This window comes from Motacilla alba, chromosome 2 (genome assembly GCF_015832195.1).
Source record: "Motacilla alba alba isolate MOTALB_02 chromosome 2, Motacilla_alba_V1.0_pri, whole genome shotgun sequence".
In the NCBI taxonomy this organism is placed as follows: Eukaryota; Metazoa; Chordata; class Aves; order Passeriformes; family Motacillidae; genus Motacilla; species Motacilla alba.
The window spans coordinates 6,291,018-6,312,225 of record NC_052017.1 but is presented as its reverse complement, the minus strand read 5'-3'; the positions used below and the strand labels follow the sequence as shown (position 1 = coordinate 6,312,225).

General features: G+C 41.5%; 1 protein-coding gene across 5 annotated transcripts in view; it reads right to left on the bottom strand.

The window, feature by feature from the left end:
* Window positions 1–20,639, bottom strand: part of GALNT11 (polypeptide N-acetylgalactosaminyltransferase 11) — a 45,438-nt gene extending 24,799 nt beyond the window's left edge. The window contains exons 1-3 of one of the 5 annotated variants that reach the window (XM_038125781.1): window positions 20,503–20,639; window positions 4,516–4,848; window positions 656–779 (exon numbers count right to left, since the gene is read on the bottom strand). In XM_038125781.1, coding sequence (XP_037981709.1) covers window positions 656–779; window positions 4,516–4,810 — 419 coding nt within the window. In that variant the 5' untranslated portion in view covers window positions 4,811–4,848; window positions 20,503–20,639. Of the gene's footprint in view, window positions 1–655; window positions 780–4,515; window positions 4,849–13,016; window positions 13,189–13,586; window positions 13,741–16,797; window positions 17,507–20,422 lie in introns of those variants that run through there. The other 4 variants (XM_038125810.1, XM_038125816.1, XM_038125791.1 and 1 more) reach the window with 4 other exon arrangements.
* Window positions 20,640–21,208: the final 569 nt, after the last annotated feature.

Genomic DNA, 21,208 nt, shown 5'->3' with positions numbered 1-21,208 from the left:
TCATTCTTTCTTGTTATTTTCAAAGCTCGTCCTTACTTCTGATAGGGCCAACTACCACAGATTAATGCCATATGAAGGTGCCAGGCATAAGAGGATCCAATAAAAATAAGAAATTATAAATGAAAACCCAGAAGTATAGAAGAAAAGCTTTCATTTACTTAGAATGAGCTCAATTCTGGGAAAAATAATCAGCAAGTACAATTCATTACATTCACCCACACCAGAGAAACCACTAGAAAAATTTATGCAAGCTTATTTATTTTTCGGTGTTTGGAGTTTTTATTGTTGTTACAGAAGTGAGTTGTTCCCCTCCCCCATATGCACCAGGTAGATTATAGAAAAATATCTATTCTTTAATAGAAAATATTCAGAGCAGTGCACAACCTATCATATACCTTTAGCAGCTGACAAAAATAAAGTTACATCTCCTGAAATAATATTCAGTCAAAAAAGACAGAAAAGATCTAAGAATAGAAATCCTAACTTCAAGCACTCCTGTTAAATAGCTGAAAAATCTGCCTTCAGCAACACATGGGGATGGAACAGTGTATGACAGAAATACCAAAATACCAAAAATATTAAATACTGCATCAGGTATAACAAGCCACTGAGCACATGAAACTATACCACGTTCTCTCCAAAAATCAGCACCTACTTTGCATCTCTTGTATCAGGCACCTCCCTGTGGTATCCCAGTCGATTGCTGATAAGCATATTGAAAGCATGCTTTTGATAGCCCAAGTCTCTCACTTCCTGATCCTCTTCATTAAAAATCATTCCTGCAAAAGAAACATGCCAAAATCAGCTAAAAGGCTCAAAAACATCATTTGAAAGAAATCAAGGATTGAAACATATACTTTAACCTCTTCTAAAAGCCATTATGCTCTTAAAAATCCCTCTGGTTTTGCACAGTGTGTATTTGTGAAACTATTTCTGTTTCCTCTCACAAACAGGCAGCACTTATGAGTAGCCCTTGGAGCTGTAATAAAATTAAATCCTTCTCCAAAGACTGCTGTCTCCATTGTGTTTATTGCCTTCCTTCACCCATATAGCCTCTAACTGTTAGCACCACCTAAAACCAACATCAAACAAGCAACACAGGATAGACTTCGGCATACAATGAATCAGCATCTATCCCGACAGGTGTGTAATGGGATTTTTGAGTGAGGAAATACATTTTAAATGGTAGAAAAGTCCTCACAATAGCAGCTCCCATTTCATGCAGTTCTGAAGTCCATGGTAACAAAAAAAGTTATACAAGAACTGTAAACTTTTATTTATCTCACCTGGGACTTTGACAGCAAGTAAAACACCAGCAGAGCTGCTGTTTATTGATTAATTGATTATTTTAGCAGAACAGGCAACTGTTACTAAGCATGGCAGAAGTAACTGTTAGTATTAGGAAATGCACTGCTATAAGGCAAGATGAAATTTTCAATGCCATCCTGCCTGCCTTGACTCAGTGCTATGGGCTTCTCTCACTGAGCCACGCACTCACCAGTGTGAACAGAACCAAAACATTGGGGCACCTCACACAACTCCATGAGGGAGAGACAGCTGCTGTCTGCCACCACCGGTGCCTCTAGCCACTTCTGCAACAATTCAGGTAGCAGAGTGATCATGTTTTATTGTCTCTATTCAGCTGGCTGCACAGAATGAGATGCCTGTCACCTCTGCAGTTATCATCAAGCTACATAGGCAATTCTACTGAAATTTCAGTACAAGAAGTGAGCAAGGATCATGTAAGTTATCTCCTTTCACCCTGCCCATCATCTCCATATCATTCAAAATCTGCAGAAAATAGTTAACAAGAGGGTTCCTCACACACATGCTACTGTACTTCCAGGAAAATATGTTTCATACATTCACAGACTAATTCAGTTTGAAAGGGACACCTGGTCTAATCTCCTTCCCAAAAGCAGGTCCAGCTAAATCAGGTTGCTCAGAACCAGTGCAGTTAAGTTTTGAAAGCCTTCAGTATCGCCAAGGATGGAGATTCTACAACCTCTTATTTCCCTGTTCAAGCATTTGACCAGCATCACACTGAAAATCTTTTTCCTTTTCCATAACTGAAATGCCCTCGCTCCAATTTCTGATCATAATCCCATGCACTCTGGAAGGAGTCTGCCTCCACCTTCCTGCAGCCTCCTATTCAGCTGCTGCTGACAGCAATAAAATCTCACCCCTCAGCCTTCTCTCTGAGGCAGAATAAGCTCAATCCTCTCAGCCTGTCCCCACACCTCATGTTCTCCAGTTTTCACCAGCTATGCAAAAGCCAGCCGAGCTCAAGCCTGGAGAAAATTAATTGACTTGATTAATTGACACAAAAGAGAAGTAACTTAAAAAAGTTTGAAATGGAAAAAAGCTTCAAAACAAGTAATCCATCTGGGCCTTTGGAGCACAGCTGTGTCTCAATGACAAAGCCTACCCACAGGTGACCTTCAGGAGGGAATTCCATCCACATTCCCACCATTTACATTTACCACCCTGTGGCTTCTGGTCTCGAGTTCAGCAATGGCAATGCAGCTGCACTGTCAAACAGCTCAAGAGTAAATGCCCTGACATTCGAGCAGGACCAAGTGGGAAGTGCTGGGTAGTGATATCTGTGAGATAAAGGGGACACACCCACTCAGTGTCTTGTGACTGGCTGTGCTGCTCAGAGCTGAGTGCTCCCACTGTGCATGAGCTGCACTGTGAGGGTAGAAATGAAGTCTGTTTACAGTGGCAGTGTCACTCCCCCAGCCCCAGCAGCCCAAAGGGGTCAGTCAGTCCCCTAATGAACCACATCCATTCCCAAAGACATGTCTCCATCTGGTCAGTTCAGGCACCCAGCTGAATTATTCTGGCATAATCAGTGGCATCTTAAAATGTGGTCACCTTAAAATGTTTTGTTCATACCAAGCATGAACTTAAAACACATCCCAAATGTTTCATTCTACAATCCATCCACAGCCAACCACTAACTACATTTTTTCTGATCTTATGAATATATTCAAGGAGTGCTACTATTTTTAAAACCTTCTCATGAAGAACAGTATCCAATGCATGCAAAAGACCTGAATGATTTCAGTTCAAACAGCAAACAGAAGCCCTTGGAAAACAAGGGGCTTGCAATCAAAACCTCAGTTTAGGCTTTACTTCAGCAGTGTTATGTGGCTCTCACAGGTTAATGAAAAAAAGAAAATACAGACTGACCTACCAGATGACAGTTTGATTTTGACTATCATACACCAAATTTCTTTTCACTTTTTTTTTTTTTCCTTTGCATGTTTATCACTGTCCTACCCTAGACAGATTTCAGGAAAACCTTTCCTACAACACCTTGTCTTAAGAGATGTCTCCTGATGATTCCTGTAGAATTTATCCTGGCACTGTAACTCCCCTTGGCTTTCACCAACCAAACCAGTCACTTGGTTTGAAGATCAAAGGACTTCTCAGTTAAAAAGCTCCATTTCTTTCCTGGCCCAGACTGAATAGTTGGAAAGAAACGGCCACCTCTGGACTGGCCTTCACCTCACTTGGCACTCAAGTTTTTTGCAGTGAACTGAAAAACACTTGTGATGCCACAAGGCAACATGAACTGCCATTTTTCTAACACTCACACAGGTCTAATGACCAACTCAGAAAGCGAAGTTTGGTAAAGTTCTATAAAATCACGAAGCTTGTGATTCACCATTCGTCCACAGTCATGACAGGGGACTTCACTGAGATTTGACAATTAAACTTTGGCTATGAAGGTTTATTTCTGTGTTCTATTTCCCAAAGCAGGAGCAGAAGCCAATACCCCAACACTTTGCCACAACACTTCTGCCTCCAGACTCAAACCTAGATTTAAGCCAGTACACAACATGCCTGTTTGCACGTCTAAACGCAGCAGTGAATATGCTGTAAGCACTAGAAAACACAAAGCATTTTATTTGGAACACAAAACTAAACCACCTCATTGATGAAACATGCTCCAGTGAAACATACAGACCTTTGCTGGTACAAAGTAAGCAGGATTTGGCTCTAACCACTGTCTTGCATTGCAAGTTTGTCCCACATGCATTTCTTGTAGATTAACCTATACTCCAAGCATATCCTCCAAATCAATGGGTCCTCTTCATTGTTCATTGATATCATGCTATTTTTAATTACTGCATATAAGTACAGTTTCTCTGTAGTTAATTAAGGGTTATGTATTTGAGCCCAATTAAAACAGGAGTAAGATATGAAACAAGCACACACTAAACCTTCTGAAAGCAAGATTTAGCTCATCAAGGGCAGACCCTGATGTAATCCAGTCTTCATCAGCACTTACACAGCATAGATGTGAATGTTAGAGTGTATTTTGGATTAAGCACTGTAGAATAAATTTCAAGTAATTCCTAATGAAGTGAACCACGAGTACCACCTCCATTTCAACAAACAAAACTTCCTTCATTATACACTCTCCCCTGAGATAGTTTTCTGTAAAAAAACTTTATTTGTCCTGTTGTTTTACTAAGTTTGTCACCAACACTAAAAACCACTTACCCATTTCAGGAGAGAATTCTATCTCCCCCTTAACTGGATCCTGGATATGATTTCCAAAAGAGTTTCCTATCTTATTCTCTTTCTGTTGCAATTCAGGTATATGAATTGGCCCTCGTGTAAAACGGGGGTAGAATTTTTTTGGAAATGGCCTCTGAGGTTCCAGCCCCTTGATGGGCACATTCTTGAAGGATTGGTTCTCTTCACTGAAGTTGAAATAAACAAAGAGCAGAAGTGTCCAGGTCACGGATGTGAAGAGGCACCCATAGCAGAAATAGCGAAGTGTGACACTTCCCATTGTAGACTCAGCATCCTTGAGGGCTCATTCTCAATTACCTGGAAAAGAGTGAAAACACACATTTTGAGAGTGCTGCCTGTTACCTTATACATAGCAAAACACACTCAATAGGTTACTTCTTCATTAAATGATTTTTAGAGCTTAAACTTTAGGCACAGACCTTAAGAGAAGTAAATCCCTTTTCACTGTCCCATTCAAAAAGTAAACGTGACCAGTTTTCACATTTAATGTGGATACCACTGCTTTAAAATATGGAGCAAACAATCACTAAGAGCCCAGTGACACACCACAATTAAAGGTAAAAATTATTAATTTTCCTCAGAATAGTTATATATCTCTGTTCCACAACAGTATATTTCTATTATGCCTGCCTTGAAGTAAACATATAATTAAATATATCTACACAGGGAATTGATTCTTCATGGATTAGTTTTGGCTGGAAAGGACATCTGGAGGTCACCTTGTCCAATGCCCTTGCTCAAGCAGGGCCACTCTGAGCCAGTTGCCCAAGAATAACTCCATGTGTATCCATTTTCATAGCTCAGATCCTATCCTAAAGCATAGAATCAGAGACCACAGATTCAAAAAAGCTACATGGTTCAGCTCTTTTTGCCCCAAATTTAAGAACAGCCCTCATGAATGTCCCAGGAGTTCCAGAAAACATGGGATGCAATTGAACAACACACAGCACCAAGACAGTCATATTTACAGACAATCTTCTCCACAGAAAGAACACAGATGGGACAAGAAAAGAAGGAAAAGCTCTAAGGCAATTCCTGGGTTCCTCCAGGCCTCTGCAGACTCCAGAAAAACTTTCATATTCCCTGAAGGAGATGCCCGCTTGGAGCTGGAAGGAAGCAACCCAGACTGGAGTTTTACTTTAGACCTCCATAAGACCATTTCCCCCAAAGCTATACTGCATAAGCAAAACTGTGAAGTGAAGCAAATAAAGCTGGTGAAAAGATTTTACTTATGGGCCAGAAGAAGACTTTCTGGAATTCCCCAAATCTGAAAAACATTCAACACCCTTCCCCCACCCTGCAAAAGAAACACAACAAAAGCAACCAAAACCAACAAAATAAAACCTCCAAGCAACACACAAAAAACCCCCTACACTAACAGAAAAAACCCCACATGCCTTAAGAACTATACAAATCAGTTCCTCAAACTTTGGGGGAAAAGTGCTGACTCGAAGAACTTGATTTCTTTCATCACTATCTAACCACAACAAAGTCTTTGCACAGTAACAAAAAGTCAGGAAGTAATTTAATCACCTTTTAATTAGCAAAACTTTTATTTTGAGAAAACAAATATTGGGGTGGGACCCAATCATTTATGCTGGTGCATTTTTTCAAACTACTCAAAAAGTCAGAAACTACCAGAAGTTTTCAGGTCAGACTGGCAAAGCACAAACCAGAACATTTATGAGCACAAACAAATTATTCCTTCTCAATATGGGAAACTATTAAACAAAGGTAGAAGCTGGTAATGATCCCAAAGAACATTATAAAGACACCATTTACTTTGGCAATGCAATTCTGAGTCCTTAGTGATTTGCATCCAAAAAGAATATATGTCAAAATTCAAGCTTACATTTCCCAGACTGCAGCAGGTTTATTCTCCTGAGAATAAAATATCCACACAGTAAAGCAAAAAAAAAAAAAAAACCAAAACACTCTCCTCAAAAATAATTTACCCGTTGTTCTCACCACGTCAAACTCCCTCACTTCTGCAAGGCAACAATCTACGGAGCAGTTGAGCCCAAGGAGCTTAAAAAGGTCTTACAGAGGGTTTAAATCTCAGGCTGACCCTGTGCATACAGATGAATTGCACTCTCTGTGAAACAGGCTCTCACTCTAACACTGTCACACAGAAATCTCGCTGCTTAACTGCAAGGCCATTAAATTAAGCAGGCATCAAACTCTCTGGGGCAGAAATGATTGAAGAAAATCCTCATTTTTGCTAGCAGAATAGGTTTACCAGTTAGAGAAGTACAGATGACCAACCCCCAGTGCTAACACGACCACACCAAGGTGAACCTTGGCTCAGAACATGCAAGGCTGCAGAGGAGCAAGAGCAGACAAACAGTTATATCCTCTCATTATAATAATTCTTCCTGCTCAGCACTCTGCAGACAATTAATGCTTCTCCATAAAAGAGGATCTGGGTCCTTGCCAGGTTCTTTTTGCACGGCCACCAGAAGGTCATCTGCAGTAAGGTTTGTCCAAGCCTAACATACTGCTCCTCAAAAACTGCTAGAGGTGTTTTTCCATTCACTATGGTAACACAGATGGACAATCCTAACATGCACTGACACTTTGGAACAGAACTGTCCTAGCAAGATAAAAATTACTACAACAGAGAAGGAACCTTCTCATTTCAGAGGTGTTTAAGGATACATCTACATTGCAGCTTGCACAGAAAAAACAATCTATTCTATCTCTGTCTCTGTAACAGAAGACAGGCACACAGAGCAGAATTCCTCATGGATTAAGTATTTCCCTAGTTCCTTGCATCTCTTTCATAGCTCAGAGCTACACCTGCTGCTGTGGCACTTCCAGCCACAGCAAGGCTAAAGTTTGCTGTGACTGACATCAGGCACACTCAGATTAAAGAGGAAGGGATAAATTACTAATCACCAGAGTGAGGACACTGCTGTACATCCCTTCCATCTCTAACCAGGCTAAAAGCTCATACTTGGCTACTGTTACAAAAGTAACCAATCAAACCAAAGCTAAATAAACCAAGTATTATTTCCACCTGATCTTTGCTAGATCTGCTTCACCTTCTTTTCCTCTCCCTCACTATTCTGGCATTTTGTAAAATGATAAAGATGTTGAAATACTGCATTTAAAGCAAATGACAGAATCTTCACAATGCTCAGCCTGTGCATGTTCAGTACCTTGCTATTCAACCAGACATTTGGTAATTTATTTGGCAGGAAAATACAGACCATTCTGAAGGCAGAACAGAAAGAAAAGTTAACCCTATGTATGAAAAGCACATTGAGGCTTTTTAGTTTACTTTATTCACCAACACATACGTATCCACACAAACACTGTCCTTTGGATTTCAACCACTTCCACCATTTAAGCAGACAGAGTCATGATCCATGCCAGAGCTGCACACTCCAGTTTCAGACAGTTATAAATTGATTGCCTTCTTACAGATGTGCTTTGGGCCAGAGGAGGTTTTCAAGTCTTGAGCCATGTCGGTCCTGCTTGGGATCTGCCCTGAGGAACCAAGAGAACCTTTCCTGCCCTACATTTCCATGCATACAAAGCACAATCACACGAACGTATCTCTGTCCCTCCTCAACACACCAAGAAACAAGAATGCACTCATTTCAGTGTGCAACAAAAAATAACCACTTTGATAAGTGCAGAGGGAGAAGGAGAGGGGACTGCAGCTGGGCACAAGGACACAGGAGGAAACATTCAGTTCAGAGCCTGACACTCAACCCTTGATTCTCACCTCAGCCATTTTCCCTATCCATGAACTCCTTCCATGCAGATACAGTGAATAAAAGTCTTCCTCTGTCAAATCTCCTTTCCTCTCCAGTGTTGTGAAGTCCTCTAGGAAATACATTTTGCCAATTTACCCAACAACTGCCTCAGCCTATGGATGGTCACAATATCTTGATGAGTGTCTTAAACATCCATCCTCTCCCAGTTGGAGGATTTTGAAACTTTACCAAAGCCAAACCCTTCTTTATTTCTTCCTCACTTTTTTCCCCCTTAAATAGAGCAACCTGTTCCTGAATACAGGAAATGCAAAGGACATGCCTTTCAAAGCCAAAGTATTAGGATCTTTCTCAGCCCTGATACATGCTGCATGAAAAAACAGATTATATGTATTTTTAACTCAATAGCCTAAAGCTCTGCTAATGCAAGCACAGCTGGCAGGTTTGAACAGTTAGATAGAAACAACTGAAATAAAAAAAGCAGAACTGCATAATTCAGATAACCAACGGGCTCATAAGAATAATTTTCACTTATGCAATACTGTAACAATGAGTCCAGTCACCACTAAATTGCTATTTGGACAGTACAGCTAAAACCATTTTCTATTTATTTATTCAAGTTCAAGCAAAAATACTAAATGCCACAAAAGAATAATCCATTATTTAAATACAGCAAGAAGAATTGTTTCAGTATTCAGTTCCTCACAAATTTTCCTGGAAAGAAACTAGGCTTGAGGGTCTATCATGCATCTCCCCTTCATTTCTGAAAAGCAGTACAGCTGCCAAAAGTAAAAAAAAGCCCTCAAACAATTCTGCTTTCCAAAAATTCAAGTAGTAAAGAACATCCAGAATAAACAGAAGGCATTTCCTTTCCCTTGGCAAGATAGGAGCTTCCAGAGCAAGTAATAAATGATAACACCTTTAAGTATTTTACAGGATTCATTCCCATGCCCTAGAGATGCATGGAGTTCGTGGCTGTTCACTCTGGTGTACTCAGGAATCCAGAGACTCTTCAACACAACAAACACAAATCATCCAAGGTGGCAGCTTCTCCTACATCAGGAAATTACAATCCAGTTTGGGGGCAAGAGAGGAAAAAACATATCGTAGGAGCTGCCTCTATCAGCATCAGCTCAGAAGAGATCAAGACTGAAAGGAACAGTATTCTGAGAATTTCTAACCAAATATTCAGCCTTTCAGTGTCCCTCTTGTTGCTCTATTTTGACTGCCATATATTTATTGCATGACAGTTTTCCTTTGGCAAAGCCTTGGAAGTGAGCTTGCAGACCCACATACCAGAAATGCCAGGAGTAAAATACTGCTCTCTATTTTCCAAAAATTCCAGTACATAATTCTCAGCTCCTTGCACAAGTAGTAAATAATTGACTTTTTAAGAGAACTATAAAGGTTAAATATTAATAACTCAGTAAAAGTCTCTTAAATTTAATCAATCACAAAGCTGAAAAACTCTCCAGGAGCCCACCTGCCAGACCTGAGCTGCACTACTCACTGTGCAATAGGCTTTTCATGTCACAGCAGCTTCTTTTAGCAGCCTTACACCACCACCATGACATTCATTTCATACATCAAGCCCAAGAATATTTACATTCATTTAATAACTGGCCCAACAAGGACACAACTGTGTTCCCCCCAGAGCCCAGGAGGGTTTGTTGTTAGTAACTTGTGCAGCTCTCAGTAACACAGGCCCAATGTGTTGCTCTTGGATATTTTTAAAGGAAGCAAAAAATATCAACCACAATCCACAATATTTTGGCTTCAAGAGCAATATTTGCTACAGACTCTATGACCTGCCACTGCTTAAGCACTGACATCTGCTTGGATTAACCTCAACAGTTTAGTAAACACACCGTATGAGTAGATATTTCATAACTGTGCCAGAACTCATGTTTGTCAGAGGTCAAACAGAGGATCAGACTAACCTCAAGAATTTTGAAATAGGAGTAAAAATTATTTGAGAAAACTTTAAAGTCTGCTTGTAGTTTTTTTTTCCAAGAACAGCTTTTCTTAAAAAAAAAAACAAAACAGGAAAAGAAAGATACTCAACTCATACTACTCAGGTCCCCTACAAGACTACCTGTGTATTTTGGAACTACATTGAGGCAAGGAACAGATGTGTATAATCTTCATTTTTAAGGAGCATTCTACCAAAAAAAAAATCATTCAACTACTTTATCTTTCTACAGAGTATTAGGATATTTTGCTGCATGACTTTCTATTGATGCTCCTAATTTTTACTTTCTTGTTTTTTAGGGAGAGCAGCACACAAGAATATAAACCAACACTACTCATGGATGTAACTTGGCTCTTTTAATAGCCTTAACCCTTCCTATATTTCTTGGCCTCCAAGATGCTACAGTTACCCATGAACTGGCTTTCCAATTCACTGGTTGAATCACTATCAAACAACAGCATTAACAGTGCAATGAACAGAGGCCAGATTAGGAGGAATTAGTACTGCAATAAGACACACTCATCATAGAAACAAAGATGCCATTCACACACCTTCTGCACTTGCAAAAGAATTATTTTTTTCCAGGCAGCCTTTCCATTAGAATCTCTCCCATCAGGGAAAGTCACAGTTAATAGACCAGCAAGATGAGAAAGGGACACCTCAGGCAGCTTTTGCTTCCATCCAACGCACATCACTAGGAGCAACATTCAGTCAGAGCAAAAGTAATAGACACTTCCAAATAAAAGTGTTTCATGTGCTCCAGAATCTAAGCACCAAGCCAATTTAACTCCTTCTTTAAAAACCTTCCTACAGGACTGATTTATCACTAAATTGGATCTACCTACCAGTTTGTTTTTAATTAAAAACCACAATTAATTTTTTTCCTTACAGAGGGATGGGTGATTGCACTTTATGAATTAGTGGCATTTTTTGAATGCAGGAAGGTAACTACTCATGTAAAGATAGGCTGGGCCTACAGGAACCTAAGTCATTCAGCAGGGACAAATGCCAAGTCCTGCACCTGGGACAGACAAACTCTGTGGCTGCTGGCACAGCCTGAGGAGCAGCTCTGCAGACAAGGACCAGCCAAGGTCTGGCTAAGCCCAAGCCAGAGCACAGCCCTGCAGCAAGGAGAGCTCAGGGATGGACCCACAGGAGCACAGGCAGCTGACCCACGGGTGCAATCCCACAGCTCCCTGTGACCACACACACAGGGACAGCACCCAGGGAGGGATTTGCCAGTACAAGACAGACATCAGGAAACTGGAGTGAGGTCAGCAATAGGCCACTAGGATGGTCACAGGCTGGAACACTTGCCTTGTGAGAACTGAGGATGCTGGGCTCCTTCGGCCTGCAGAAGAGACAGCTTTGGGATGAGAATAAAATAGCAGCCTGTTGCTACCTATAGGGATGCTACCAAGAACAAAGACCCAGGCTATTTAGTGAAGTGCAAGGTAGGAGAAAGAAAGAAACAACTAAAAAAGTCTAATGTTAAATCATATTAATGTTCAGTCACATCAACACTCATTCACAGAAATATCCTGTGGACCACAGGCTGTCCTCTTGCATAAGACCACTGTTCCCATTCATTTTAATGAGATGACACATTAAGATCTATTTTTAATTAGCCTCAGCAAGTCCCTTCTAAATTCAACTTTCAAAGCTTTGAGAGCCAACAGTTTAGTCATTTCAGCACAGATATACAAATCATATCATACCACCTAAAATAAATCCTCCTGGAATGAATACAAAATCTTGAGCAACACTTCACACATAATCTTAAAATACCAATAATATTCATTATATTTTAAAGATAAAGAAAGGCACATAAGATTAGTTTCGTAGATCTTCAACAATTCATGCAACTATACTCAGAGTATGTGAAGTCTGAAAAGCTTTAAGTGTTTTAGGACAAATTTAAAAATTCATCTTGTTAAGTCTTTATGTTTTCAGCCCTCACTATTTTTCAGTGTCAAATGACTCACTCATATACTGATTTGTATTTCAGGTTTTGGGCTTTAACCAGAGATGTCTAAATATTGCATAGTATAATTTTCAAATCTGTGAACTATACATTGAAATGCCTCCTCTAGGAACATAAATTTGTTTATCAAGGAATTTCTCAACTCCAGTAAAGAAGCTGTACTTTGCAGGCTGCCATTCCAGAGTGTATGAAAACACTTTGGCTTCTTTATAATAAAAATGTGAAATTCCTCCTTTATCCACTTGCATTTCAAAAAAAAAAAAAAAAAAAAGCACCCTTAAAGAAATGTTCAAGTATCTTCTGCTGTAACATCTTCCACTTCTTGTCAACAATAAAACATATTGGGTTTTTCCTTAATTGATAAAGCATTCCTTTCTCCCCACATATTGCTCCACTCCATGAAGTGAGAGTATTTCAGGAGGGCTCTAATTTAAGGACACAATTTTAATGGAAAAAACAGTTACAAGTTTTGGAAAGAAAAACTTTTTAAACTCAGGATCTCACATTAACAAACAGTTGAAAAGAACACCAGGTTTAGTTACAACCAGTGGTACAACATTGCATCAAGAAAAGTAACATAATAGTGCAGCCTGATTAGAGAAAACAAGAACTATTGGATTAGAAATACAAGCTTACCAAAATCCTAGCTCTCAGTTCTGGGTAAATAAGTGCTATACAGTACACAGTTTCATGCTGCTACAGCGTCCTCATTCCTACAGCGTCCTCATTCCCCTCAAAAAAAGCTTTTTTATTTCCCAAAGCACAGTTATAAGAAAGAAATTCTTACCTATCCCCCTGACAAACGCTCAGGCTGCTGGGCTGGATGTTCCTTTAAGCCATCTGGCTCACAAATACATGTCATGCCATTCCCGGAGTCCTAAAAATACCTTCAGCCTTTCTTGTTGCTGACAAATACTTTCTTCTAATTCAAACAGCAAGATTTTATTTTCATCAATAAAACCAGTTCTGAAAAAAGCTGTAACGTCTCCAAAGAAAGCTGCAATGCATTTTGTAATACAGTCCCTTCCTTCTTCACAGAGCTTAGAAAACAGCAAGGTTAAACACCCCACAAGTTGTTCTTCATTGCATCACTCTCACATTAAAGATCCATGCATCTAAATATCAGTTTAACAACCTTTCAGCACAATATACAAATGCAGAATGTAAGAGAGCTCACAAGGTCAACTACACACAAATAAGCTGCTTAATACCTTTCCTAAATGTTTAAAATCTCCTTAGCTGTTCCTCACATTTAATGTCTGCAAAGCTTACCGAAATGACAACAAAAATGCAGATTCATGCAAAATAATTAGATTATGATACTTCTACAGGAAGAGCTGAACTGTAGAACCCTCACCTTTTTCCAGAAGAGTCGGCACTAAAGCAGAGCAAGGTTACACAGGGAGAGCACATTGACTGCAGCAGCGGCGGTGTCTTCATTCCCAGTGAACAATGAACCGCTGAGCCAGAAACTTAACACTTTGTGGCTTGCAAGTCCTGCCTGGGAATGGGGTGACAAGCACAGGGCTCTCTAGGAAAACAAGCCAGTTTGGATGGGTCTGAGGACACCAATGCTGCATATACTCATTTGGCTGCATTCACTGCCTCAAAATCATCAACATATTTTTCTGTTTCTAATTATTTTTACATCTCTTTTATTATGTTTTTTTCTAGCTGATGCATGATCCATCTATCAATCCATGGATTTGGCAATATACACACGGTCATTTTCCTGCCACTCACATAATCAGTCAGTAACAGTCTTCCTCACTAGACCATAATAATGCTAGAGAAAATGATCATTAAGTTGTATAAAAATTCCTGTAGTCCTCATTTTCCAAATCCCTAGGAACTTCATAAGACTCACACATTTTGACATAAATTTTCTAGGTATGCTTTCTCTTCACTTTCAGAAATTTTCATCAGAAGTGCTTTGGGCTTTTTTTCCAGTCTTTTACTAGAAAAGTGAAAACACATTTTCTAATTCTTAAAAAAAAATGACCAAAAAATTTCAGGCCTCCTTTGTACAACCCTCCTGAAAAAAAAAGCTGGCAGCAAATCTGTCAACAAGACAGACCTCACTGAAGGACTTTTGAGTGGGACAGCGGTAAAAAGTGGGGTTGCCCAGTCTGTTTTAAACCTGTGACTGCTAGCCACAGAAACTGCACTTGGCACAGGTTCTGCAGCAGCTCCCCGAAGACATCCACCATCCACTCCCACAGAACTCAGACTGGTATCAACAGCTGGATACAAAAAATACACTAAAGACATCTGCCAACTCACACTGGGAACTTCCAAAGACTCCACCTGAACATGTATCAAAGGCAAGATGGCAGCAATTATGTTACTATTTGCACTAGAGAGTTGGAAACTGCCTTAGTGAGATTTGTTACATAGCACCTTATCCTGCAGCCTCAGATGACAGAATTCCTAGGCTCCTGTGCCTACTCCCCACAAATCATACGAGTCTACTTCATTTCTCTTTCTGCATGGTTTTCCTTTCCAATAAGCAGAAATTTACATAAAAACACTTGGTTCAGTCAGACCGGAATCAAACATCTTTATGGAGCCTGAGTAACTGATACAAGCATACGGATTTATTTGTGTAAAAAAACCCCAAAGAACAAAAACCAAACACAAACAAACAAAAATATAAACAGTAGATGAAACATAGCCCCAGAACTAGACGTGAGGTTAAAACAAGTTACAGTTTAAATCCCTAGATCGCCTCTAATAGGAAAATATTTAACTCATGCTAAACTGCTCAGAGTGCTTATCCCTGTTACATTTCTCCCTGCTGCTAAGGATAGCACTATCTTAGTGATTCCCTCCATGTACCATGTTCTGTGTTTTTCCATGTGAATGGTCATTGTTAAAAAAGAAGCTGAAGTGAAAAAAATAATAAAAGCATGAGTTGAACCTAATGTCCGTCTGCATTTCTCACACCCAGAAACAAACATCACTTGGAGTTTTTCACTCCAAGCTTTAGCACAGAGTCCACAGTATCCATGCCATTTGGAACTTTCATTTTTCCCCAGTAAGAAATTCTGAGATAAACCAAGACCCTGCAATCTTCTTGCTTTGGATTCATTTTCTCATCTGAAGTTTAAAGTATTTTCTGCACACAGGTTTCTCTCTATGTCTTTAGACACTAATAAAAGAGAGAAATCCTAAGAATATAAACCTACTTTGTGCTCTCTCCTCAACTCACTGACTGCACCAGGACAGGTACCAGACCAAGACAAGAAACACACTTGTTGAAGTGTTTGCTCTGCTGCAGATTTTGATGAGATGCTCAGCAACTCAATGTCTCAGCTCTCTCCTCATGCATTAAGGAAAATACCTTAATTGTTGGATTAAAAACAAGCCACTACCAGAAACAGATTGTACACTGCCTGTAAGGACAGCAAACTTCTACAAGTTAAGCCAAAAATTAATTTTCTTAGGCTTTCATTCCTTCTCTGTGATCTTACAGACTCAATCTTTCCTTCTCACAAGAAATCCCTTTGAGAAAAAAGTTGTGGACCACTCCTTTTCCATCTCCTCTTGGTCACTTTTCTTCTACTTATCTATTGCCAATGTTTCTAACAGGAAAAAAATACTCAGTATTTTGATGTTGAAATCATGGATGTTGCAACAAAATGAATAGCAGATCAAAAATATATTTTCCCACTTCAGCAGGAGCCATGCCTCCCAACACTCTGCTTGCACAGAAGGTTAATGTGCAATCCAGAACTTGGCCATCTCCTGGTTTATAGGTGATGAGTCTCGACATCTGCTGACACCAGAGAGAAGAGATTCCTGCTAACTGACAAAATTAGGTATTTCAGGAAATGGAAAACTAAAGGAAATACTTCCAGAAAATACATTCAATGACAAATATGAGATGTATCAATAAAGACAGTGGCACCCTTTGTTCTTGATGTTATGCTTCGGGAACTGGCAAAATAGTCAAAATACCTACAAAGATTGATTCATAGGGGGTTTTGAATCAAAACAAGATCGTTTGTGCTTCCTGGAAAAGTATCTGTGATTTAATTAAGGCCACCTTCAAGGTTTAAAGCATCCAATTTAATTCTTGTCTGCACAAGAAAATCTGTGTCATTTAGCCAAGCAACGTTTGGACGTTTTACACAAACTAAAAAGACCTCCATGAACATGCCTCTAACATTCATAAAGTATTTGCTTAAATCAGTCTGGCACATAGCAACCCTTCACTGAGGTACCTTCCTTTCAGCATGCCTCTGCAAGTTTATTAGCTTAGCCTGTCAATTTAAAATCTGACTTCTTCAATGGTGCAGTGTCTCTGTAGCTGAAGTCTTGGGAATGACAAGAAGTTATTGCAGGTAGGCAATAACTTACTCCCCAAACAGCCACTCATGCACATATTCCTTTCCCCTTGAGCTGCAAGAGGAATTGCTTTTGTCCTGCTCCATGGCAAGAGCATAAATGTGAACAGGCTCTGTAGAAGAGCTGGTAAGGTAGAACTTGTCAGTCACAGCCAACTTCAGAAACACAGAACTTGCAATGCCACTACTGCCATGAGACGGAAAACCACAAGAGCTCACCTGCTCCCAGCTGAACTTCGAGCCACAAAGACATCAAAGACCTGTGAGCACTGTGGGGTAGCAGCTCTGGACTCCTCCCTGGCCTGCACAACTTCTTCCTGCTCACCCTCTAAAGCACAGAGCAGGCAGCAGCAAATCCTACATCAGGGGTCTCTAATCCGTGTCAGCAGTGGAAAAGCTGATTCACCCCTGAGCGCTGGGTTCCAGTAAAGGATCAGGCTGCCAAGCCAGACTGCACAGGAAAGGGCTGAGATACAACACATAAAACACATGTTTACAGGCACTCTAATCCATGCTCTACATTTCAGTAGCACCATCAGTTATTTAATCTACAGATTTAGCATATTTTCACATCTCAGGGAATAAGCTCAGAAGTTCCTATACCAAAATATCAGAAATTTAGTACGCTTGAAGTCAATTTTTGAATGAAACAGTACAATCAGCTTCCTAATTTTCCACCCTTTCTGCTGCACTGTATTTCTACTTTTTACAGAGTTTTCAAACAGAACACTTACACTAATTCTTACACGATGCTGACTCACATGAGAAACATGCTAGAACATGGCTGAAGGATGTGGTGCATACAACTCTTACACAAAGAGAGCTGAACAAATGCTTTCACTCATGCTGCAAAATCCTGCTTGAACAGCCCAGACCTCACCACTGACACTACTTCATACATTACCACAGTAGCTGCAACAGCAGATGCTTCCATCTCCATAAGCCACCATATGTTTTGAAAAGAAACCTTAGATAAGAAGACAGTTTATCTGCCTCCCACACTCTAACAGGGATTCAAACAGACTTCACCTCTGTAATATTTTTGAGAAGGGAAAATCAAATTCATTTCTACACTCGAAATACGAGAACATACTTTTACTCTGCAGCAGCAAGCAGTATCTCTCCAAAATGAATGGTACCAAAGGAAATTGCTTGATTTTGGGGATACCTTTAGCTGCAGTATCACCTACCAGGCAGATGCAACTTTTCAGGGAGTTGACAAACAAGAGTCACAGAAAGGAATGATTGTAATCTTGGAAGTTTTACATTTTCCCTTCAGTGGAAGTCTCACTTTACTTCTCCACTTCAAGTTATCAACACACAGCTGCCACAGTGCCAAACTCAGCCTGCTGGCTGCTCTGACTGCAATCGTTCTACAGGACTGTCAATGAATGTAACCAAAGAACCATCCTGCCTCTGTTCTTTTCACCCCCACAGTACCCTGCTCTTTCTCACTGGAAGATCCCAAATCCCCACTTTTATTATCTGTTCAGACACTTCTACCCTCATCCATGTGAGCCCACCCCACACGTGCGCCTCATACCTACCAGTGAAAGTTTGAGGTTTCCATCACTTATTGTGAGGAAGCTTATTTTCTGTAGATAAATTTTCAAAATACCAATAATTTATCTTTATTCCCCTTGCCCTTCTGTTTCCAGGCTTTCTGCCTCCTAGAGTGCTTCAATCACACCTACTGTTTTTTTACATCACTAAAAAAATGATCAGTCTCACCCATTCTCATAAACTACAGTCACACAGAAGCCTTTCAGGAACTCCTTCCAGTGCATAATGCAGTATTGATTTGTATCCTCTGAGAATGTGATTAGACAGTAGAAGCCAGGCCACAGGCCCTGAAATCTGCAGTCAGACTCTCTTCCAGCAGAACAAATGCCACTTCCCCTGCTGGCATCCTCATCTGAGGCTGGGAGACGAAGGCTCATTAGAGCTGCACTGTTATTTCTTTCCTTCCCTGCTGCAGAAGAGCTCCTAAAACTCTGCAGGAGCTTATCTTACCCAGAGATGAGGAAAAGCTTATGCAGAAGGCATGCAGTTCTTCAGAGACAGTTCTACCAGGGGAGGCCAATTGCTTGTTAATCAAAAGCCTCTTATCTGGAACCACCTGGACATTTATGCTGTTCTAAAATGAGGCCTAGGAATCCCAGCTGGACTATTTCACATATTTAGAGGTTCTCTGTGGGGTAGCATGGCAGAAACATACTGCAGGAAGAGATTGGTACCATCTTTTCCTGGGCACAGTCTGCATTTGGATGAGCTTAAGCTAATCAGAGATACCCAGGAATAGTTTCCCATTAAGAAGACATCTACAGGAAAGGAAAAAAAAAAAACCCAGATCCTAGCTCATGAAGCACGCAAGAATACTTAATGTAACTTGCAGAGTACCAGAATACTCTTTCTAAGGAAAGAAGTGATTTGATCATACGTTTAAATATATTTTCCAGGGAAAAACAGCATGTTAGCAGAGTGCTAACAACCCTGCCCACCTGCACAATCACTGTGCTGGCACTGAGAGATTTCAACCTTCCTTTGAACAGAAAGCAATGCTCCAAATACTCTGGACCAAATGAGGAAAACACTGGTTGCTTACAGAAAAGCAACAAAGCCAGGGCACGAGATAACATTTTTTCCTTTGGAAGAGTAGGGGCTACACTTTAATTACATAAATAAAGTCCTGTAGGGTCTACTGCAGCTGCCCTACAACTGATATTAAAAACAATTCAGGATACAGCTTGGCAGAGATGCTGTAATAGAGAGCATCAGTGTTCTAATTACTTTCAACAGCAGTTTTAAGGATGACACCCATGACAAAGTGAACAAAGGTGAAACAGCTGTATGCAAAGGTGGATTCTAAACACAATGCTTGCTTCCAGTACATTACAGCAGGGAATTCTGACCTGCTAAGCCCGTCACTACAAGCAGCACAGGGCTTTTGGTGGTTTATTCAGATCCATCTGTTTTCTTGCAAGCAAGGGACCAGAGAACCTTTATTCTGCCTTGCAGGTAACTTCGAGTCAGTCCATTTGCTCCAGCATGTTCTGCAGCAGCTTTCCTTACAAGCTTTACCACATACACAAAAAAACAAAAATACCACATGGCAATAATGAACTGACTAAAGAGCTGGAGACCAGTCATGAAGAATAACATAACATATTTGCTAAAAGGAAGAGAGAAGCCTGACTGTTGCATATAAGTATATACTGAAGAACAAGGAGGGAGCGGAGGACGGGAGGGGGGGGGTGGGGGGGAAGAGGGAATAAACGGTTTTAAAATAAGTTTCCCAGTCAGAAAGTAAGCTTTAATACTTCACGGGGTCACACTGCGCTCCAAAAAGCAATGCCTGACCTCGCCCTACAAACGAATCAATGAACGGAGCGGCGCCAGCAGCATCAACACGTAGCGATCCTCACATTTCAGGTCAGATTTGCAGAGTTTCATTCTATCTGCAGGCGGGCTGCTGCTGCTCCCTCACATGCATTTAAAGAGTATAAGAAACAGTAATCGCGTTATTTCCCATCCTGTGCAGCACACCCCGCTGCAGCCCCTGGGTCTCCCCCCGGGGTCAGGTTAAACCAGGAGCCCCCAGCAAGGGGCCGGGTCAGGCGGGGACCCGGCCGGGGCAGCCTCCCGCTGTCACCTCCCCCGAGCCCCGCACCGGACCAGCCTCTGGGGCTCAGGAACCGCTGCCTCAGGGCAGGCGGGAAAACAGAATCACACAATCCATTCGGCTGGGAAAGACCTCTGAGATCATCGAGTCCAATCTACGACCGTGCACAGAGAGCCTGATGCCGCCGCTGACCCCGACCCGCGCCCCCGGGCTGCCCCTCACCCCGGCGCCGCTTCCCCCGCCGGGGCCGCCTCCCCTCACGCCGCCACCGCGGCCCGTGTCCCGCAGAGCCCCGCACTCACCGCGGCGGTGGCATCGCCCCTTCGCCCGCCCCGCGCCCGCCGTGGCGGCGCTGGCGCCATGTGACCGCTGCCTCCTCCTCCTTCTCCTCCCTATTCTCCTCCTCTTCCTCCTCCTCCTCCGCCGCCGCCATGACAGGGGGGGCTGGGGAAGCAGGGGAACATGGCGAGCCTTGAGGGGTAGAGCCGAAGGGCTGTGCTCTGTGTCCGGCGTCCCTTTTGCCGAGCTGTGAGGGGAATCAGGGGTGCAGGGCTGTGGATGTGCGGCTTTGACTTCTCCCCTCAGATTTGCTATGAATGTCTCTGCTCATCCCACCGGGTTTCCGCGGTGTCTGGCAGCTCTCTGAGACGAATAAAGCCTTTTCCAGCCCCTCGAAGTATGTGTTTCGGGCTTTTCGGTCTTTAATGGCCCCATGGAAGTACGGAGTCACAGAATTGTTTGGGTCCCATCCAGCCCAAGGCAGGTTCACACGGAGCAGGTGTCACAGGAATATATCCTGGTGGGTTTGGATCCAGTGAAGGGAGACTCCATGACGTCCCTGGGCAGCTCTCCCAGTGCTCTGCCACCTTCAATGTAAAGAAGGTCTTACTCATCTTGAAGTGAAACTTCTTGTGTTTTAGTTTATGGCCATTGCTCCTTGTCCTGTTGCTGGGCACCACCAAAAAGGGTCCAGCACTGTCCTCTTGGCACCCACCTCTGAGATACTTG